At 37.4% G+C, this 23,859-nt stretch overlaps 1 protein-coding gene across 1 annotated transcript in view; it reads left to right on the top strand.

Moving 5' to 3' along the window:
* The window catches only part of LOC136036270 (eukaryotic translation initiation factor 4E type 2-like), a 48,217-nt gene that overhangs the window by 19,299 nt on the left and 5,059 nt on the right, over positions 1–23,859 (top strand). The window contains exons 3-5 of the mRNA XM_065718410.1: positions 6,227–6,440; positions 13,271–13,446; positions 16,639–16,775. Coding sequence (XP_065574482.1) covers positions 6,227–6,440; positions 13,271–13,446; positions 16,639–16,775 — 527 coding nt within the window. The remainder of the gene's footprint in view (positions 1–6,226; positions 6,441–13,270; positions 13,447–16,638; positions 16,776–23,859) is intronic.

The raw sequence follows: 23,859 nt of genomic DNA, 5'->3' as shown, positions 1-23,859 counted from the left end.
TTCCAGCAGTTAATATCAATATGTATGAAATATTTAGTTTAACCTTATTTCTTCCAAAGACCATTCACAACAAATTTAGTTTCACTACAAACAGAAATTTAGCTCCTTTTCTAACTTTAAAACTCTAAAGCCTTCTACGTCACTAGCGCTTCAATGAAAGCGAACTATATTACTAATATTCTCTTTTCCAGTTACTACACCGTTGAAATGAAAATACATATTACACTATTCAAATTTAACTTATTCAATTAGAATTAAACCTTTAGCCTCCTTATAGTACATTAAATGCTAAATGCATATCAAATGTGTTCAATACCCTGTGGTAATTAAATGTTTCTCCTTGTACTATAAAAATATTACATTCAGATGCCAACTGATACATAAGTTTTAGCCGAAAACACTGCACGTTTAGGTGATTCTAAGGGACAACAGGCTGAATGTAATCGATAAAACCATGTTTCACTCGGGGTTTTTAGCCTATTGGCAAAACAGGTTCTTACTTTAACTGAAGTACAGTTCTTGTGACGTCAAATGTGTCGGAAAATTGTCTTACAAGGAAAATTGGTGGAAAATTCTGCTTGGTCACATTATAAGACTACAAATCGATACTATTATGACCCTTATTTACCTTTACAGCTAATTTTTTTTATCATTTTACCTTCAGATCCAAATTTTGTCTTCAAACTATGGGCTTATCAATGTAGCCTATGCCGTTTTATCTCCCTATTTGGCAAATTTCTACATGGCTTTCATAGAAAATTCTGCTTTGAGTAGTTTTCCCTTGAAACACTCTTCTTGTTTTCCTAGCACCGTGATTTCAGCTTATTCCTCGAAAGTGATAAGGGTCTGACCTCTGCGGTTTTTACGGAAAGTGTGGACCTTAGGCCGGATTGATGAATATGACTTTACATCTTGGAAAGATTCGTAGAACTTTTGCCTGGGGCCAAAAATCTCTTGTTTCTACCCGTTTCTGTTCGTGATTTCAGCTGAGTTTATCATTCAGTTTTTTGCACTTGGGATTGCGGTAGAGAAATGGTATCAGATGTGCATCTTAAACTTTTAATGTCCTCGCATTACTAAAGAAATTAGAGTTTATCTTTTGCTCCTTTCTGAGTGATGACGTTAGAAACTCGGCCTCTGGCAAAAAAGTCAACTTTTGAACTAAGACAGATAGATTTTTTTTTCGACGGCAGTCGATAGCTCTTGATGAGCTGACCAATTTATATGTCATCCATTTTTTGGTAGAAAAATTCCTTCAAGAGATATATAAGTTTGAAAGTTTAAAGGGGTTGACAACTTCAGTAGTAAGGTGCACTTTTGAACTAAGACAGATAGATTTTTTTTTCGACGGCAGTCGATAGCTCTTGATGAGCTGACCAATTTATATGTCATCCATTTTTTGGTAGAAAAATTCCTTCAAGAGATATATAAGTTTGAAAGTTTAAAGGGGTTGACAACTTCAGTAGTAAGGTGCACACTGAAACCAAAAATAGGCCGATACAGAAATGGTATCACATGTACCTCTTAAACTTTAAAAGTTCTCTCATTGCTAAAGTAATTAGAGTTTATCCTTTGCTCCTTTCTAAATGATGACGTTAGAAACTTGGCCTACGGCAAAAAAGTCAACTTTTGAACTACGACAGATAGATTTTTTTCGATGGCAGTCGATACTTCTTGATGAGCTGATCAAAGTGTATGTCATCTATGTTTTGGTAGAAAAATTGCTTCATGAGATATACCAGTTTGAAAGTTTAAAGAGGTTGACGGTTGACAACTTTAGTTGTAAGGTACACACTGAAACCAAAAATCGGCCAATACCAATTGTGAGACATGTAGGGGAGTTTTAAGCAACAATCGGCTGTTAGCTCATAATTATCTTCGGCAATGAAGGGTTCGCAATTTTTTCCTGTTGGTGTACCTATTATTTGTTTCCGGTGTATTTGATGGTAAGACCAATTCGGTTCCAGTGGTAAGACATTTAAGGGACTTGTAAGTAATTATCGGCTGTTAGGCTACAATTATTTTCAACGATGAGGGGTTTGCAACTTTTGCGAGTTGGTTTACCTAGCATTTATTTTAAGATCCTTACAGATTAACAATTTCAGCGTTTAATCGAAGCGAGGAAACAAAACCAAAGTGTTGCTCTAGCAACACTTTATTAGGTGAAGCCGAACAAAGGTTGCCGCAACACCTCACTTTGCCCATGCAACGTAGATCTAGTTTTATATGTGCTTGTCCTTTTTTGGTGGTCGGCGTTAAACCCCCTGGGAAATACCCATCCCTCCGCGAAAAATACTCTCCGCGGAAAATAGCCCTCCGCGGATCCCCCCTGAAAATTCCGCCCCGCGTAAAGGACAAGGACTCAATTCCTGACCCAATCAGCACACTCAGAGGCTTCTGCGAACTTGAGGTGGAGGTTTAGATGAGGCAGGCAGTCCTCCTCCTGTTCGGAATAGATTCTCCTCATTTTGCGCTTTATGGTTATTCTTTACTTTCATAATAACAGCGTAGACCAGAAATTATTCCAGAAATCGTAAGGGAATATATATAAATTTCAAGTTTTTATGCGTTTTTAAAGTACCTTTTATATCTTTCCCCTCCCCCCTAAAAATATTTACTGGAAAACACCCTTTTGCTGCCTTTTTGCTGAGAAACTTTTCCGCCGGGAAGGGAAATACCGGCATGATTTAAAAACAATCAGAAATTAAAGTCTTTTTCACATTAAAGGGGCTAAGACAAGATTTTCACCCCAGTATCATCCACAAGAAATTTTCTGGATAAAATTTTCAGCTAGAATGGTATTGTCTCGGGTGACTTTCTCTGAGAAAGGAGGAGGGCATTTTTACGTGAAAACAACTTTTCTTGGTGGAATTTTTCCGTGAGTGAAGGCATTTTTCTTGGAGGGGGGGGGGGGTAGATTTCTTGGTGTCATTAAAAGTGATCAGATATTAAATTATAACTATTTTCTTCAATTGAAAGTAAGGAGCAGCATCAAAACTTAAACGGAAGGAAATTATTACACATATGAAAAGAGGTTTCCCCTCCTCAAGACCTTGCTCTTTATGAAAAAATTTAGACTTTTTGTTCCAATCCCTAAAGAACGACTCCTGAAACACAATGGCCGTTTAATAAGAATAATGATTTCTTTTAATTTGTAGTCACCTGTCATGAAAGTGTTGGTGGGTGCAGAGCGGGAAGATGCGATGGTGCCTGAAACCGTCTTGACGGAGCCGGATTTTTTGGCATGATCTGATTAACAAAAAGAAATTAGAAAATTTTTAAATAAATTTTTTTCAACTTAAAGTAAAGAACAACATTGACAAAAAACAAAAATTCGTCCATATATGAGTTGGGCTGCGCCCTCCTAAATTCCTTGCTCATTAAACTATTGTCTCTAATGCTTTGACAAAGCTTTTTATTCAAATTAAACGAATCGGGAAGAAGTCAAACTTTAGCGTAAAGAGACAGAGGCTTAAGAAGTGGAAGCCCGCTTTTAGTTAAAAAACTTGTTTTTTCAGTTTAATTTCATGAAAGGGCTACTGTATTGAAATAAACTATAGATCATTCGCACAGGATTCTGATTAATGGATATCTCTTCTGGACTTGGTCTGTTTTGTTGGGTGTTTTTGGGCCGAAAAACCCCTTCCTAGCTAATTTATCTACAACGGGTTGCCTCCCCGTAGTAGCATAATATTTTTAGGCGAGTATATATAATGAGTCAGAGATAATAGGCCCGAGACTGTCTGTGCAGGATTTCGATTCTTGTTGATAGAAGAGCATCGCTGAAAACCATGTTGTGACAATGTGCCGAAACTTTTCTCCTACACTCAAAAACATCAAAATATTCACTTGACGAAAAATGATCTAGAGAATTCCACGTCTCAACAAGGCAAACAACAATGCAACTTTCACAACCGGTTGATGTACTTGACTCCAATAGATTTTCTAACTTATCCCTACTATAACCTTGAAAATTCCAAACTTCAAAACATAAGCACGATTTACTATGGGCTATATTCCTATTCTGGCAATTTTGAAGGGTTCCCAGACGCTGCTTATCCCCCTAAATAGGATGCTCCTGGTAAAAAACCGGGGCTTTCACTATCTGACGAAGCGTGAATGATTTGGAATCCTAAATCACCTCCCTTACTCACATATTTCTTTTTCCGCGGCTTTGTCCTGCTCTAAAGGGCTAATGCTCTTACTATTTCTTTTGTCCTGTCTCACACTCTGCTGAGCTAAATCCAGCGTAGTTTTTTGGCTATCGGGGTATGATGCTGGCCACAAATAAAAGCAGCCCTGCCCCCTTTTCTAAACTAAATAAAGAAGCAACGCTTCCAAAACTCTGATTACTAGAAGCAGAAATTGCCGATCCGCTTCTCTCACGCGAAATAATTTGATAACTGTGATTTGAACGAGCGAAAGATGTCCCAGGTTCATTAAAATCATTATGGAGCCTAGCCATCCATACGCGTACATATCCCTGTCTGAACTTCAATAACTGCCCCATTTGAGACTGATCTTGATCCTTCTTTACTGAGTAAACTGACATTGTCCATTGCTTCATTGCCCCTGTGCATATTACGATTTAAGTCTAGACTCTGATGATCATGGGTTCTCATTTCCTCTACTGATATAACCTTTCGTTGTTCTTGATCAGTTTCTTTCGCTTTACTCAGTTCACTATCGAATGCAAGAATCGTACCCCACGAAAAGTCTCAGACCCTTCAGCTTTGCATTTAAATGGTTTTCCATACGCGCTGCTTCCAAAATTGGTATCAACTTACTATGCGCCCATAAATCTGAAGAAGTGCAATCCTGGGCTACATACAAATGAAACCTTTTGAAAAGTGCAGCCAACTAAATAGGGATTTTTTTTAATTGTATAGACGCTAATTTTATTACGACTGGTATGACTTTCTGGTTTGAAGGTAAAGGAAAAGTATCTTTGATATCTGTCTGCATAAACCTGGCGCCTCTTACTATTTCATTTAAGCATCTAAGAATATACTCTTTTAGACTAGAACCTCTTATCTTTAGGTCAAAATTGTATAGTATTTTATTGCACCTTTTTTGATCCGCTTAAATTCCATCCATTATCTTTTTTATTCTTTGCAACTTCCATTTACAGCTCACGAACTTCCGCCTCTGTCTTTTCCGGTCTTTTTAAGACTTCACAAATTTTCTTATTCCGTGATTCCGAAATTGAAGAAAATTTCACAGATAATTTTTCCAGCTTTTCGCTTAGGGGATCAAGTTTTTTAAGCTCTTTTGACATTTCACTTTATTTCTTCAAAAATCTGGGGCTGGACTTCTGTTGATTCCGTCATCTTGATGATAATTACTAGCTATTTAAAATAGAAAGGCGGGCCTGTTTAAGAGTAAATTATTTTTATCCATTTAAGGTTCCCGTACTCTTTGGCACTAGTCCCGAGACCGCTCGATATAGAAGAGACTGAGATAGCGGGGATATACACAGTACACCAACCTATGGTAAGGATTCAGGGTTGAGGGGGTTCCTACCAGGTTTGAGCCTAAACTTCTTTTTTTTTCTTGGTGATCATACACAGGTCTGCATTTGGTGTGAACCTAAACTTGGGATCCAGAAAATGTACTTGTGAAAGGAGGGCCGATGCTATAAATCTAGACAAGGCTAAGTGTTAGAGGTGGTCTGAGCAAGTTTTTCGGTCTTTGGTTCACCGAATGCTGGTTGTAACTACGTAAGTCTAGATGTGATGGCGTTAAGCACTGTTTACTGTATTGGGTGGTAGACTGTAGTGAAGACAGAAGCAAGATGTCTTGCAATCATATTATCCAATAACTTTCACATGAAAGAATGGGATAGACACAGATAGCTCAGTGGACAATCGCCTTTCTAACATTTTCTGACATACCCACCTTTTCTACTATAATGTACCTTTGTTTGGGCCAATTGCATAATCTGGAGGTATTGCTCTTGAAAGCACTCATTTCTACTATATAATATTTGCCTGTAATAATGCAATCAACGTCTTTTAAAACTAGTTGTTAAGTTTTGTAATTTGGTATTGCCGCTGTCGCTTTGTTTTTTTCACGATTGGGAACCACTAGCACTTCTAAAAACTTATTACTTTTTGGCTACGAGTTTTGTTTATTTTGCGGGAAATCGGATATCCAGTATTGCAACGCTAAGGTTTTCAAAATCTTAGATTTATGTACGGATCTTATTTTTTTGTTTTCTTTTTAGCCGCTGATTGAAGTGCCAGATGGAGAGCAGAGACTTCAGTATGAATACGGATTATGGTTTAGTAGGCGAGGACAAGGGAAACAAGCACAAAGCTACGACCAGCAGCTAAAACTTGTAGGAAGATTTGCATCCGTCGAACAGTTTTGGAGTTATTATTCTCATATTAGTCGACCATCACAAATATCAGGACATGCCGATTTCCATCTTTTCAAAAGTACGATAATTTTCTTTGCCGAATAATAATCTTTTTTGAAGAAATTGAGTTGCTGTTTTATTCTCAATATCCATGCGTCAATTCATGGCTCGAAAGTTCAGTTATGCCGACAAAGTATACCTGCCTCAAAAAACGGACGTCTGGAAAAAAAACTGTAATTTTTTTCTGCAAGCTGGAGCAAAGTCCAGATTGTCATTTTTTCTATTGTTTTTACATTAATTCACTGATATCAAAAAGATTTTAACGTCTGGTTCTAAACCGTTCAACGTTTTTAAACCGTCCAAGGAACTTTGTTGTTTGTATTATTGTTATTATTATTATTTTAGTGCCAATTATACCTGTTTCCATGATATATCCTATTTTCATTCCAAGTATTTCATTAATAGTTTGCAAATCGAATATCATCATTTTCACATGTCAGGTGCAAAGCCGCCGTTTTTTTAAAAAATAGGGGGGGGGGTAATATATTTGTAAGGATTTCCTTTCCAGTTTAGTATGGTGAACTTCTAAACATGATTGAAGGACTGATTCTGATGAATAATTTATAATTTTTACTAACAGATTCCAGTCTACCGTTTTGATCTTATTTCAGGCACAAACGCACTGTGAGGTGAAGTTGAAAAATAAATAAGACTACAAGGTTTTGTATGGCAGATCGTCGAGGTGTACGCCGCTGGCTCCGCGAGACCAAAAGAAGGACTTAACGTTTTTCATAAAAAACTTCTGTCTCTTATAGATGAAGCCTTCCTAACATTGTCTTGATACTTATGGAAGACAAGATTGTATTGTATATTGTATTGTTGTTTTTTTTGTTTTTTTTTTGTTTTTTTGTTAAAGAAGCGGTACAATACAGCCAAGATACTTTAAGCAGAATCGTTCATAGAAGCCAAAAAGCTGACAGTAAACGTCTGCTTGAGTCCTACAGGAATAGCGATCTTTTTATGACAAAACTCCATATTCAAACACAGAAAGTGAAGAAACGTATTTTGGACATGTTCAGAGGGAAAAGCAGCAAATCTGATTGATTGTATCCTCGTCTCAAAACGTTGGAAGTCATCTGTCACAAACGCCACTCTCTGCCCTGCAGGAGACTTAATCTCCAAGCACGCCCATGTTATAAGTGCCCTTAAAAAAACTCTGATTCAAAGCTCTTCTCACCATGAAAAGTAGGATTCCGATAGTCTGCACCAATAAGCTGCTATCCCCCTCACCAAACCGAATAACTTGCAACCACCACTTGTATCCTGGGCAAGGATCCTAGGCCCCAGAGTCATAGAAAGGCTATTGTAGAAAGGCGGAAAAGCCACATAGAAGAGACGCTGGGCCTACTTCTCGGATGCAACTCTGCTATGCTATCAGGATTTCTAGTCTGAAGCCCTTTCTCTGCTTAAGTAGTATTAAGAATTAGAACTCATCCTCTGACTGCACCCCTGCCGAGTTTCTTATAGCCGGACCGCTTTTGCTAGAGGAACACTGCATAAATGTGATGATTCTCTTTATCAAACATGTGGTTGACAGGACATTTACTAAAATCAAGGGCAAATGTGTTAACCGCTCCATAATAAATACCTCAAAATGACTGCGAGAATTAGTGGTCAAAAGGCCTGTTGAGTCACCCAGCTAAACTTCTAACAAGGTTTTTCTTTTTTTGCCGAATCAGAGCAGTAGTATATCACCCTGACCCAATCTTTGCTGTGAGGAAACTCACAGAAAGATGCCTTGAGTGTGTAGCAAAGAAATCTTCCAGCTTTATAAAAATTTTAATCAGACTTTTGATATAGTATGGTGGAATGGACTGTGGTACATTCTGACTAATTACGGTGGATTTGAAAATAATGATTCAAAAAATACGTATTACGATTGCTGTAACTTTTTTCAGACCCCAGAGGGCGAAACTCAAGATTTTCCAACTATTTCTGAAGTGCTGCAAGATTACAGACTCTATCTGCGAATATTCAGGGTCTTTTTGCATGCTATACTGTTCCTACTTAAGGACAATATTGGCCTGACTGTTAACGGTTATTTACATCCACACCCTAGCTTTTTCGACGACCTCAACAAGCTCACAGAAACCGAGTCTAGTCTGCAGGCCAAAGTCTCTGGGTTGGGGTCTAATACGGATATCTTTGGTATTCTTCTTCTCCTCTTTTGAAATAAGTACCTATCAGTGCAGCCACAATTGTGACTAATAATCCCTGTTGCCATGTACGCCTGCAGAGCGTGAACGTTTTAGATCAAGGACGAAAGCAGATTTTGACTTTTGAGACGAAACATCTTGGACTATAACTTAAATAACAATCTAAAGCATGGTCTCGAAAGAAAAAGTGGGGAACTATAGGTCTCCAGAAAGTTCGTTTTCAGTAACAAAGGTGACTGGGTCACATACATCGAATGATCAAATAGTAAGTGCCATAAGTTGTATTTGAGGAAAGGCTCCATGGTATGTGTACTCTGGGAAAATCTAAAAAGAATGGTATGATAACTTTGAAAGTGACCAATTATACCAGTGAAGCAAGCAGACGACTGGAAACTATATGAGAAGCTTACCATAAACGTGCTGAAGAGATTACCCCTGTGCAACCCAAAGGATGTGCATAACTGAAGTTAGGTGCTTCCAGCCTTTTACTGAAATGACGCTGATTTAAATTCTAACGGCACGTCTTTGTGTTGCAGAACAATGGGTTTCAGCATATACCATGTAAGCTCAAGACTTTCGTTGCCTTTTTGTTTTGTTTTTTTCTTATTTTGAGGGTGGATGTAATCTATAAAACTTAACTGGCTACTGTCTCAAAAATTTTTCCTCTATTGACCTTGAACTTTAGTGCGAAAGCTTTAGCAAGGTTGATGAGGGGAGGCGAGTGAGGGTAAGAGAGGCATCCGGTAAATTGGAGTATTTACTTCCGAATAACTATTACTTTAAGTGCTGCAAAGTGACCGTATGAAACGGATTTTCATGCAAATAAAATTACAACAAAAATAGAGAGTCTTGGAATTAGTGGCGAAAGGTTTTGTAAGTTTAAAATCATAGGCCAACAGGTTTTTTCTTCTGTCTTGTGCTAACGTTTTTTTTTTTTTTTCTTTCTTTTTTTTTTTTTTTTTTTTTTTTGTTTTTTTTTTTTTTATACTAATTCGTGTTATTTTTGGGATGCTAAGTCCAAGTATTAAATTAGTTTTTTTTTGTCAGCTATACTTTTTGAAATATAGCGCTATCATCCATTTATATCGACAATTATGGTTGTTAAAAATTATTTGTTTATTAATTTCATATTTTTTTATAAATTTAGGCTCCATGGAAAAAATTAATGACATATTTGAATCCACCTAATTAAATGCATATATATCACCACTAAAAGCCGCGGCACTAAAACATCTAAAGCACGAATAATACCTAAAAAAGTTTCAATTGCTGCTAATTTTTGAAATGATACTTTTAATTATTGAATACTAGCTGTTGGGGTGGCGCTTCGCACCACCCCAACACCTAGTTGGTGGGGGCGCTTCGCGCCCCCCCAAGCCCCCCCGCGCGCGTAAGTCGTTACGCGCCATATTAGTTACGCGCCATTGTAGTTGTGTTCCTATGTCCCACCTGTGAATATAGATAGATATATATATATATATATATATATATATATGTTTTTAACTACGTAAAACTTGCGAATATACAACATTCTTTGCTGTCCCATTGTCTGTGCATATAAATAGATTGTCAGGTTTACCGACTCTTGAACATGCAACATATAATGGTCCATGGGAAAACAATCCGTATTCAGATCTATACCTCATGATTCTAATGATTGCCCTTGAGCTTTGTTGATGGTGATTGCTAATCGACGATTCCCTGTGTCGCCGTCGTCATTTATATATCCCCGTGTGCCCCCCGGTGTCCCGGTCGTCATTTATGTCCCGGTGTCCCAGTCTGTGAATTCTCTTTGAGGGTCCCGGGCGTCATTGATATTCCTTGTGTCCCGGTGTCCCGGTCGTCATTCGTGTCCCGGTGTCCCAGTCTGTATATACATTCGTTTTTGAATTGGTCTTTTTTTTAGGTTTTAGTTTTCTGCCTTTTTTTTAGTTTTTTTTTAGTTATACCTCATGATTCTAATGATTGCCCTTGAGCTTTGTTGATGGTGATTGCTAATCGAACATTCTCTGTGTCCCCATCGTCATTTATATATCCCCCTGTGCCCCCCGGCGTCCCCGTTGTAGTTGTGTCCCTGTGTCCCGGTCGTCATTTATATTCCCTGTGTCCCGGTCGTCATTTGTATTCCGGTGTCCCAGACTGTATATACATTCGTTTTTGAAATGGTAAATGATGAAATAAATTTTTGTATTTTCCCCCTTTTTTTCTTTTTAGTTTTTTTTTTGGTTTTTACATTTTTTTTAGTTTTTTTAGTTTTTTTTCTTTTTTCTTTTTAGTTTTTTTTTTATTTTTATTTTTTTAGTTTTGTTTTTCTCCTTTATTTTTCATTTTGTTTCCTTTTTTTAGTTTTTTAACATGACGTCAGTCGACACAGAAACATGACGTCACCTGATCCACAGACAGACAGACAGACAACTTATTTTTATATATATAGATTTTAAATCTTATTCTAAAAGTACCAAACATTTTCGAATTATGCATTTTCCTAGATCTTGTTTCTAGATTAAATAGTCATCGAGAAGCAAAATAGAATTACTAACATCCAGTTGAGAGCTCTAAGAATTTGCAACTCAAAGGATCGAATTTAGCCCAATTTTGATAATGAGCAACGAAGGAACGTAAAGATTAAAGCACTCTGCTTTGTGCAGAGAACCCTGGACAACTTTCTCAGTCAAAAGCGAGGCGATTGGATGATGTCATTGAAGAAAAAAAATAATAAATATGTAAGTGTTTCTAATGAAGTCAGGACTGTGACGAAAAGTGAGACTGTATGTGATTCGCTGAAAGTATTAACTCAACTATGTAGCTCCACAAGTGATGCAAACAGCAAGTGAAGATCAACTGTGAAAATGATATCACAGGAGCAGCAATAAATCGTTTGGTTTGACCTATGCTGTAGGGTTTTTATCAGATATTGGGTCTACTGAAAGTGTCGGATAGCAGGATTTATGGTTCCGATAATCGCAGCCCCGCAAAACAAATTTTCATGAAAAGCGTTTAAAAGCGACCGGTCTCTCGTTCTAAAAAAAACTGCTAGCCCAAAATTCAGCTCCCCCTAAAACAAAAAATCATAAAAGTGTGTAAAAACTACCGGACTGTGGGCGTGACAAGCTGCAAGCCCAAATTCCTCCGTCGAATCTGGGCAATCGCTGTCTTCACTGTCAGTGAATATGAATCTGGCTTTTGACTAGAATGATTAACTATCTGGTAATTAATTTCGTGTGTCCTGCCTGATGGAACAATCGTCATAAATAGAGAATACTTTTTTCAGCTAACTATTGACTTTCAAGAAAATATTGTTGTTATATGGAGTAAAAGGCTGGGGGATACTGTAAAACACTACATTATCCTCGCTGAAATTATCACAATCATCCAGAACATGTATTAGAAGTTCAAGCCCAAACACTGACTAACCACGATCTCTCTGATGAAGTCTTGATAACCTCTAGCTTCCTGCTGCTGTGCACCCTCTCCTCATGTTTGTTCTATATCTTAATATCCTCCTCTGTCTGATACATATTTTATTTCGAGCCAAAACAGGTGGAATCCCCTGTAATAAACGTGCTCGTGCTGGTGATACGGATAATTCATTTATGACAGCCCAAACAGCAACTGTCATGCGTCTCTCATGCCATGAAGTCGTTTGGGATACTGATTGACGCAAACAAAATTAATGATGTGATGAAGTCACGCCAGGAAAGAGCAAACATTCCCTTGATAATAATCGAATGTGAGAAATTTCATACTATCCTAATAGCTAATAATTGCCACACTGAAAGAGTGGTCAATACCTTCAATGGGATTGAAAGGGATTTCAGTTTGTAAGTTTTACAAGTTTCTGTATTTCATGGGTCTCTAAATAGGCCCAAAATGAAGTAATAAAATAACAATAGTTATTAAAAAAAATTGTAAGCTAAAGTTTATAAGAAACCGAGTGTCATTGTACTTTGGTCTTAGCTTGAACTTTCTTTCTACAAAGGGAACTTAAATTCGTGGACACTCCTGCTCCTGCTCTCGCTCCTCGAAATATTAATATCCAGCATAAATTCATCTCCAGAACGTTTCTGCTGCCTTTTTCAGTATCTAACTCTGTTTGTTTGTTCTTGTTTTTTCCTTGTTTGAATTAATTCTTCAAATATCGGTGTTTATTTTAAATTTAATGAATTCTTTTGTCCTGTATTTTATTTATAGTGTAACTTGAAATGTCTTACCCAGAACTTACTTCAGGCTAAAACATTTTGGCACCATCCGAAGATCATGCTTAGGTTTAGCTGAATGAAAAAAAAATATATTTATACTTTCCAAATTGTATAAGTTCTATTGCTGAAATTGGTACTCCTGAAAGAAGTCAATCAGCGGTGCGATAAAATACCCATCCAGGAGGGACGAGGATCACTCTGATTTGAAGCCCCTTCTCCAAAATGTGTAGTAACCAAACACCAATGAAAATGCGATCTTTTCGATTATCTAGCATTTAGAATAATCTTTGGTCCTGAAAAAATGCGATCTTTTCGATTATCTAGCATTTAGAGAAGTCTTTGGTCCCGAGTCAAAATCCTGTGTGTCCCTCGTGTCTCTGATGTACAGTCTAGTTGACTAATATCCTTATTTATATGTTTTTCATTCAACTAATTGTGAAAAATGGTTTTCTTAGATTTAAACTTTAACACTATTATATAGCTATTCATTTCAGGCGGAATAAAACCTATGTGGGAAGACAGTGCCAATAAGAATGGTGGTAAATGGATTGTAAGGCTACGAAAAGGACTAGCAGATCGATTATGGGAGAATTTGATTCTAGCGATACTTGGTGAACAATTCGTGGTTGGAAGCGAAATATGTGGGGCAGTTATATCGTTACGATATCAGGTACAGTGTTTCAACTCTCAAAATTCAAGGAAAACAAAATGCTAAAAACACGTTTGGTATCCTCCAAGCACAAAAAAAGTACTCATTTTGCGTCAAGATGAGCCTCAAAACCATTTTTGGGAAATTGACATAATTATGCTCCTATGCAAGAGCTGAATTTGCTCCCGCTAGGCTATTTAATGAAGAGATTAAAGAAAAAAAATATAATAATCTGATGAATCACATACTGATGAATAATACGAACCAAATAAGTTATCAAGGATTTCGGCTCCCTTCATTTCACAGAAATATCCCGGTTACAACAATAACTGCAGCCTTTTAAAGTGGTCCACAGTAACCGAAAGGTTTAAAAAGCGTTTTGAAAAAAAAAAATAATTTAAAATTGTCATCTGAAGCTGATTCAGGAACGTCAACTGTTATTTCGATTGACCTTTAACCAATTTATGGGTATCATAAAAAAAGACATAAATTTGCAAATGTAACATTGCCCATGGCTTACAAAGAAATCCCTAAATATTACTTAAATAAAACTTCAGTATAATCTTATGAAACCAATTGTATTGTCATAACAAACTTTGCTATGTTATAAAGTCACTCAAGAAAATTTTCTAACAAATTCATTCATTAAAGGTTAATGGAATACGGAGAGCGCCCGGAATATGATTCGAGATTTGGTCAACCCGATTGAAATTCTAAGTATCGAATAAAATTAGCAGATACTAACGACTAGAGAAAAAATCGACTGGCTATCTTATAATTTCCATTCATTAATGTTTTAGTCCTCTTTGGGTAAAAATTAGTATTTGTGGCAAAAATGAGTCTCTTGAAACTTGCATTAGATTGAAATTAAAGGTGTATCATTAGAATTATCAAGGAGGCACACTCGTGCCTCTATAAAGAGGCGAACCACGACAATGTTAAGCGATCTTCGGTTCCAGTGGTCGCAGAGGGATGGGGAGCGATGCATTTCGTAGCCCGAGCTCCAACTAAGAAACCTGCCAAATTTCATCCCCCTCCGACTTTTCCTTCATGGGGAAAATCTGGCCGAAAGTTTCGACCCACCAACCCCAGCCCCCCTTTAACGTTGTCCGATCAGGCTGAAATTCACAAGTTAAGGTCCCCTAGGGCCCAGGAGCTTATCCGCGAAATTTCAGCTCGATCCGATAACTCCTTCCCTGTTTTCCAGAAACCACGCATAGCCACTTAATGTTCATATTCTTTTTTTTCCTCGACGCCTACAGGTCACAGCCGACATCGGATCTGGGTGTACGAAGACTCATTCGATGCGGAATTCTCCGAGTAAGTTTCCTTGAAAGTTTCGTAGGAAAATCTTAACCCCCCGAAAGTTTTGACCCCCCAACCCCCCCTTTAACGTTTTCTGATCAGGCTGAAATTCACAAGTTAAGGTCCCCTACGGCCCAGGAGCTTATCCGCTAAATTTCAGCTCGATCCAATAACTCCTTCCCTGTTTTCCAGAAATCACGCATTAGCTACTTAATTAACCCATTTCTCCATAAGAGCCCATGTTAATTTGAAATTTTTAAAAGTTATTTAAAAGTTATATTCACACACATGCAGGTGGTTAGCTCAGTCGGTAGATCGTGGGACATTTAATCCTCGGGTCAAGGGTTCAAGTCCCCTACGGGCGGTTTTTTTTCACAAGATCAAAATAAAAGTGTATAATTTTGATAACACCTGGACAGCTTATCATTTGAGAGATAACAGAATATTAGCTTCTTATGAGCAAAAGAAACATTTTGGTCATTCTATCTATTTTTTTTTCTATTTTATACAATGATTTAAAAGCGGGGGGGGGGGGGTCGGGGGGCGGCATCCACCCAACTTCCTCTCCTAATTCCTGTACGAGGAGTACAGGAATTATTAAATTACATCCACCATGGATTGTAGAAAAACGTACAGAAATAATATGAACAAAACTTCGTTTTCTTAAAGAGTTAAAGAGGCTGCGTCCCAAAGTCGAACCTTAAAACGTACAGGAATTAGGAGAGGCAGTTGGGGGGCTGCCGCCCCCCAAACCCCTCGCTTTTAAAGACTCTTTTTTACAGGTTTTTTGTTGTGCTAACCCCCCGCTCTTGGCTTCGGAAAGGCCCTCTTTTAATTAACAAAAAATTGAAATGAATGAATAATGGAATAACTTCGAAAAATGTTAAACACAAGAGGACAGGAGAACCATTGCGCCGAAACTAGTAATTAGTAACAATGAAGTCCCCCCACAACAAAAAACCTGTACAAAAGAGTCTTTAAAAGCGGGGGGTTTGGGGGGCGGCAGCCCCCCAACTGCCTCTCCTAATTCCTGTACGTTTTAAGGTTCGACTTTGGGACGCAGCCTCTTTAACTCTTTAAGAAAACGAAGTTTTTTTCATATTATCATGGTTATAAATGCTAGGGGAATTACTGTTAACCGCCTTAAAAAGCTAGAAAAAAAATTGTATCTTTATTTTTTATTTATTTTTTTTATTTATTTTTTATTATTATTTATTTTTTATTTTATATAATTTCTTATTTAATTCTCGTATTTAAGCACTTATGTGTCTCCTCTTCATTTTTCTATTTTTATTCATCTCAAGAATGAGTGTGCCGAACCACTGCTCTTAGACTATCGGTAGAGGGCTAATTAGAGAGAAATTTGCAATATCTAGTGCCCTTCTAAGCAACAAAAGAGATCATGTGGCTACAAACTTGTGTTTTCTTCATTTTTGCCACAAAATACAAATTTTTACCCAAAGAGGACTAAAACGTTAATAAATGGAAATTATAAGATAGCCAGTCGATTTTTTCTCTAGTCGTTAGTATCTACTAATTTTATTTGATACTTAGAATTTCATTTGGGTTGACCATATCTCGAATCATATTCCGGGCGTTCTGCATATTCCATTAACCTTTAATGAATGAATTTGTTTGGAAATTTTCTTGGGTGATTTTATAACATAGCAAAGTTTGTTATGACAATACAATTGGTTTCATAAGATTATACTGAAGTTTTACTTAAGTAATATTTAGGGATTTCTTTGTAAGCCAGGGGCAATGTTACTTTTGCAAATTTATGTAGTTTGTCGCTAAACCTTTTTTGGAGTGTCCCAGCGAAACTCCAGCTATTATTGCTGCTGTGTTTTAAGTAATACGTCTAATCGGTTATGTTCAGCTAAATTCACTGTTTGTGCTTCGTTTCAGGAAGATATAATCTCTGTATGGAATAAAAATGGCAAGGATCGTGGGACAACTTTACGAATTCAAGACACATTAAGAAGAGTTTTGAATCTACCCGCAAATACAATTATGGAGTACAAATTGCATACGGATAGCCTTAAGTAAGATTTTCTCATATCTTGGAGGTAGTATTTTAGATAAGGGATTATTTTTCGACCAAGCCTTTGACGGTTCATGTTCTTTTATTTACGAACTAAATGCAACAACAATAAGGGTATGCCTGGCTAAGAGTCTAGCTTGTATTACCGGGCAACAAATAAAAATAATACATTACATAATATATTATTGTGTTTGAACACAATCACACTGTTTTATGAATAAATAAAAGAAAGCATCGCCCCAAGCCAGCAGCCAAATGGAGAACTTACCATAACAAATCTGCAAAAATAAAAAATAAAATAAATAATAAAAAGTAGTGAGGTGAAGCCGTGGGGAAACTCGGTTAAGAGAATGAGTCAGCAGGACGACTCTAACTAAATAAAAAAAAAAGATTAAAGGATTAGTAAAAGAATTTTTAGTTGTCCCCGCAATGTACCAACAGAAAGACCGAGATTAAGACCCGACCCAAGCACAATCCAAAGTTTGGTTATGCAGTACCTGAGTGAGAAACTCGATCTTTCAATACATGCTCGGGGTTCAACATAATTAGAAAATTCCCTTGTTCCATAATCATGCTCACATTGGTTAAATAGTTCCGTAATATAAAATTTTTTCGGTAGAATTTTGAAAAGAAGTGCGTTATCTAGTTCATAAATACGAGTTTTTGCAAATTTTATTCCCTTTCAATGTGAATGGAGTGAAATTTCTTTTGAAGGCATTCCGTGTAAAGGTATGTTCGTATTTGTAGTGAAACAGCTATATTTTGCTCAGAAAAAAGTAAACGAAATGTTTGTCATAAAATAAGAACTGCATCAGGATATTCGCTTAGCAAATAAATGAGGGCCTGTACTTTTGATGGTTAAAAAAGTTTGACAATATCTCACCGTTAGAGAAAGCACATTCGACAAATACTTTCTTCTTTAGCCAAAATTATGTGATATATTCAATATATATAAGCTGAAATTTGGCATTACATGTTCCCGTCTTACTTCCCGTTGCTTTTTGAAGGATAATGACATTGATGGCCTTTGAAACGTAAACTGTTTGTGTAGTGGATACGAATGTTATCTGTTCGAATTACAGCACCACTACTATTTCTCTCTAAAAAAAAATAGATGAAACTAGAGATCTTAAATAGATAGGATTTTCATAGTGAAAGCCTATAGAATATGTCACTATTATGCTACGATTCTAACTCGAATGATTTTTTTTCTAAATAGAGAGGCTCTTGATGGGAAGAGCTGGTTTGGGTTTTATTCCTTATTCATGTGTTGATGATTCAACAACCTGCGACTACTGTAACACAACTTTACAACAATCCTTTAAAGTTTATTTTTACTGCCAAATGCAGGAAATTGTTGAATTAGCTAATTTGAAGATCGGATATTACGCGTAACACCTTATAGTCAGAGCGCCAGATTCTGTATCGTGCACCCACCCATGCCGGAAGGTACAAAAATGCTGAGGACGGATCCTAGGGTAGTCGACCATGCTGAAAACGAATATCGTAGGGCGCATGTTCGCCGTTGGGGCGTTTCTGAGATATCGGCCAAAAACGCCAAATTTAGCCTATAACTAAGTATGACGATTCAGGATTTTTTTGCGACTTATTGGGTTGAGGAATCTGGCGTAATGTTATATCAATCGAAAGAAGAGATCTAGATCTACAAGAATATGATTCTTAAATTGAAAAAAGACACTATTTGTTTCTCTATTTACTGCAGTTTCAAAATAAGTGCTGTAAAATTCAACAAATATCTCAAAGAAAGGCTAAAAACTCGAAATTTCTTCAAGGTAACAAATTTTTTTTCATATTCGAAAAGAAAGCCCATTGAATTCCGTACAATTTGAGACAAAAACATATAAACTATTTTTATTTTTAAAAGGTCTGCGATTTTTTTTGTAGTGTCACTGAAATGACCACTAGCCGTATCGTGAAAAGGGACATAATATTTTTTTTTCTTCAAAGGGTAGGAATACTTCAAACTTCCTAACTGTTTAAAATTTTTAACTTGTACTTAAAAATAAAAATAGGTTTAAAAAAATGTTGACTAAAACTTTTTTTTTTATAGAATGGACGAATATGTTTTCTGGTGTACTAAGGCATCTGCAATTACCTTTTTGGGACCTGATTTGCCAGTAATACGACTGAGCTATTTAGTACATAAAAGAATTCTGCTTCACAGATGGATTCAGTCAGCACATTGGAGTTTTCTTACTCGGCCTGCCCGTAAAATTGCGTAACAGTAACTGATTAGGGACCTGTTGTAATTAAAAGTAAAAGTTATCAAATAAAATTTTCACAAATATTCCTCGTTTTCTTGTTCCGAGAATTTAGATGGGGCAAGGTCAGACTCCCTGCATGCCCTCCTCGTTCCGCGGCAGGAGCATAAGCTGCAGCATCCTTTCATTTTTGAGCAGCTACAGTCTTTCCTGCATCTTCCACTTTTGCATCTGCAGTAAGATTCCAGGCTTGATGCTTCTTTACAGTTGAGACGACCGCATCTACTCCCCCTTCAGCCATCTTCCATCCAAGGAGAAGTGTATCTGGAATGCTCGGCCGAGCCTGTACTGACGACAAGATTATCCATGTAGCGAATATGGCTCTTCGTATGCATGGGTCGAAGGTGTCGTCAGAAGGTGGAAGTCTTTTCACATCTTATTTCTGGCACCGAACGTAAGCCCTTACACTGGCCAGTGAATTGAATCCGCCTTACACTGGCCGTATTGTTTACAATGACCAGGAATTTTGATAGGTCGTAAAATTCTCTAAACGCATCGACTGAAAGCTTCCCTTCTGCATCCTTGATCTGCTCCGTCACAGACACCATTTTTGAGGCAAAAGTTGGAGACATCGCGGTGTTTAAGAAAGAAGCTTTCCCGACGCCGAAGAAAAAGTTCGTTGTGTCACAACCTGGCCGACAGTGCACGAACGGTAACATGATCTGGTCTTCTTTGGACAAGTGGACTCCATCCGCTGGCTCGTATACTGGGATAATGTAAGTCGGGAACTTCAAGAAAAGTTCGCTCAGTCCTTCAGCTTGAAGCTCTTCAAAAAAATGAACACAGGCTACTGCCACGTCTGTGTCGTTGGCATGCACAACGATGCTACGATACTACAAGCGTAACGGCTAGCGTACTTGACATGTGTCATAAGGCGTTGGTCAGCCTCTTCGTGGCTGGAGGACAAGCATTCCTCATAGTAACAGTGTTCTGGTAAAGTTGGACAGCAGCCACGCTTGACCAGAGACACTTTGAATCTCTCCTTGAACCCACCTGAGAGAAAAAGGTTGAGTGCGTTCGGAAGCTGATCACTCATCTGCTCCCAGGTTTCATACAAAATTTCGAGGAACCGCCTTTTACACGCTGAGCTTGCAAGTACGGCATCCCATTCTTCAATTGTGCTAAGAGATCATGCTGATTTCAAGGAGATCAATTCTCCGGTGTCCGTGAGCTTCCCAAACAGCCCGTTGTACCGATGTGCGACAATGTGGACTTCAGGAATACCCACTGGAAGATAATTCAGCGATGATAGACATTGTTGAATTATGCGACAAGCTTGCTTTGCGACTAGCTTGAAAACTATTAATAAATAAATAAATAAATAGAAGCAATCTTTCCGCGAAGGATTTGACTGTTTCAAACCTGGCAGGCCGATATGACCTTATCTTGGACATTAGGTCAATGGTGTGTACTGTAGCTGATGTTGTTTCTTTGGATTTCAAAGTGGCCGGCCAAGCTGAAAGTCCTCCTTTTTTTCTTAGCCAGTTCAACAGCACAGCTTTGTTCCCCGCCCTCATTTTTCAGCCAGAGGATGTCTTGGTTGTTTGTTGCGGAAGATGTTCAAAAATGGATGGAGGGAAAAGAAGAATGTCTTTTGTGTGGATCTTTGCAACGGCTTTCTCCTTTTCTTCGCCGTAGCTCAACTGAACACTAATGATTCTCTTCAAAGCTGTTACTTCAGAGCTCAGGAGATCGGTTTTAGGGACACCATTCACTTTCTGAGTTTTTCTCTCTGTTCGGAGTACAACCTTTTTCACATCTTCTTTCCTGTTGCACAGAAAGTTCTCAACCACCTCTTTTCCTTTTGTGGCTACGCAAGTAATATCAGAAACAATCTTCTCATCGTCCACAACTTCTGACGTCACAATATCAACTAGGTCGAAGTCCACTCTGCTGAACGGATTGCCACATGTAGTGAAAATGTCTCGAACTCTATCTCGTGAAAGTTGTAATCGCGTCGTCGTCGACTGATTGTCTTCGTGATATTTCAATGTCTCTGTGGATACGTTGACTACTTGCAGGGAACCATTGCTGATGGCAGCGGAAATCAGTAAGGTAAGAATCCAAGCTTCAGTCTGTCTCTCATCCATTTGTTCTCCTATTATTCCGGTCGTCGTCTTTGCATCCTTGTTCACTGTACATTCCAGTATCTGATCGGAACAGGTGGCCGTAAACCTGGTGTGCGTTCTCTTCACTGCGAAGTATCCTTTCATGAGCCTTCTGTGTACATCAGGAAAGGTTTGTGGTAAACTTCGCATGTCATATAGGTACTGTATGAGACATCTTGTATACTGAGGATGGTCAGCCACCACCAAGTATGGCAACATCCGAGAAGTTGCTGTCAAATTAGACTCCCAGTCACAGTCTCGTTCAGCATGATTGAATTGCATCGCTATTTCAAGTATTTCCAAGAACTACCGCCAGAAAGCAAACGTGGGTGACGCATTTCGAAGGGTTTTGAAGGCATTCATTATGGGATCCAAAGTGATTAAGGTATCGTTTGCCATCTGAAGTGCAATTCGCGCGTTAGCACCGTTTGCCAATGAAATCCTGAATAGCTCAATGGCACCACCCAGCTGGTCCAGACGGGATAAGTCTTCTTGTGCTTCGGAGTAATACTCTTCCAATGACTCCCAGTAGAGGGCTAGCAAGACCTCGTACAGCATGCAGTAGGCATTGATATGTTGGTAGTAGCCGTTCCCTTGAAATACCTTTTCGCATGTACCAGGTAGCAGCAGCTTTGCCTGCACTATAATCTCTTTGAGTCCGGAGCTGTCCATTATCTTACCAGCTGCCTTTAGTTAGTTGAGCAGGAGGTGGAAGCCTCCCATCCGTAGGATTACGTTTTCGAAGTTATCCGGGTATTTACTTTTCACTCCCTGTGCTAGCTGATAAATGAAGAGATCTTGCGTGACCACCGTATCGTCACATCCGACAGCTTTACTTATCGCCGTGAACGTTCGCAGAGATTTTTCCACTGTTGCATGGTTGTTTGGTGCTTCATGAAGGAAAAGCAAGATATTAGATTTAATATTGGCAAATCAATTTCAAATCACAGATGTTCCATTTGACAAGCATTTTCACTAGAACTGGAAGTTCCAATACTAAATCTGATTGATCAATGTAACATGCCTTTTTATCAGTCCTTATAAATCTAAATTAGTCAGTATCACCTAGTTTCTTGTGATATTTAATTTTGTAAATTACTTTCATTAAGTCTCTTACTTCTGCAAAAAAAAATTTACGCTCATTTTTCCAGCCAACTTTACAACACCAAAAGTGCTTTTAAAAACTTTATTTCTTTAAAAATTGTTTTTTTGATCTTCCAAATTTGTGTCATATTCTTCATTATCATCCATCAGCAAATCAGTATTTGCCTCAGAATCACATGTTGAATCAACCTGAAGTAACTTTTTTTTTTATCTTGGCCTACCTGACTCACTTTTCTTTTTGATCTTCTGCTTATCAATTTCTTCTGCTTAGCTTATCAATCAACATACCGCTAGGTAGCAGGTTACTAAACAAAATTCATATTATCGGGTACACTCGCTAAAAAAGTTGCAGACCCCCCAGATATAATAATTTAAACTTTTTTTCTTAGCTCAATGTGTTCGGAATTAAACGGGCTTTCTTTTTTAATATAAAAAAAAATACTTTATCTTAAAAAAATTTCGAGTTTTTAGCTTTTCTGTTAGAAATTTGTTGACAAAAATCTGACTTTTTTTAAAACTGCAGTAAAACATGTACTATATTTTATTTTTTTTACAAACAAAAATCATATTCGTGTAGCCCCAAGTCTTTCCTTTCTATTGATGTAAGAGTACGCTGGATTTGAGCAATCTTATCTGTAGAAAAAAAATTAGAATCATTGAATCCCATTATAGGCCAAATTTGGTGTTTTTGGCCTATATCTCAGAAACGCCCCAACGGCGAACATGCGCCCTACGATATTCGTTTTCAGCATGGTCGACTACCATGGGATCCACCCTTAACATTTTTGTACCTTCCGGCATGGGTACTAATCGAAATAAGCGATGTCTCTTAGGTAGGAAAAACAACCTAGATGTAATATAATGGTAATACTCTTCAATAGCTGTTATTCTGACTTAATAGGAATTATTAATAATTAATTGAAAAAAACTTAAACCCATCCCTATAATAGCTGAAACTCAAAACGGCCAGATATAACCATCAAACAATAAATGAAAGCCAAAAAAAGCAACCCAAAAATAAATGATCTTACGAAACATCAAGATAGCAGATACTGATATAGATAAATAAATAAATCTTAAAACGAGTAAAAGTCAAACTGTATATTCAAGTCAAACTTAAAACAAACGAAAATTACCACCAATAGAATTTTGGCTACCATCCACTTCCCCATCCCTTAACCGTAAAAGTTCTAAAGCTTAATGTGTCATTGAAGTTTTATTGAAAACTATATGCATTTTGAGAATGTGGTTTAGTTTTTCAAACCCTCGATGACGAATAAAAAATAAGTCCCTGTGATAATCAAGATGACTGGAAAGAACTAAGGATAATAAATTGCCCATTTAATATATAATGATATTAATTCCTGAAAATCTCAACACTTCAAGATACAACTCTGTACAAAAATACAATACTTTTTGTTTTGTTTTGTTTTTTAGTATCATGAATATAAAAAGTGTTTATGATAAATTTTGTTTCGGATTGTAACCTGAATCTTGGACAAAATTTGCATATTAAGTGAAAATATTCTATCAGCTGTATTTTTCTGCAATTTTCTTAAACAATATTTTTATTATAGAATTTCGGGTGTGT

This window comes from Artemia franciscana, chromosome 15 (assembly GCF_032884065.1).
Source record: "Artemia franciscana chromosome 15, ASM3288406v1, whole genome shotgun sequence".
NCBI lineage: Eukaryota > Metazoa > Arthropoda > Branchiopoda > Anostraca > Artemiidae > Artemia > Artemia franciscana.
This window is presented reverse-complemented; position numbering and strand designations above follow the sequence as displayed.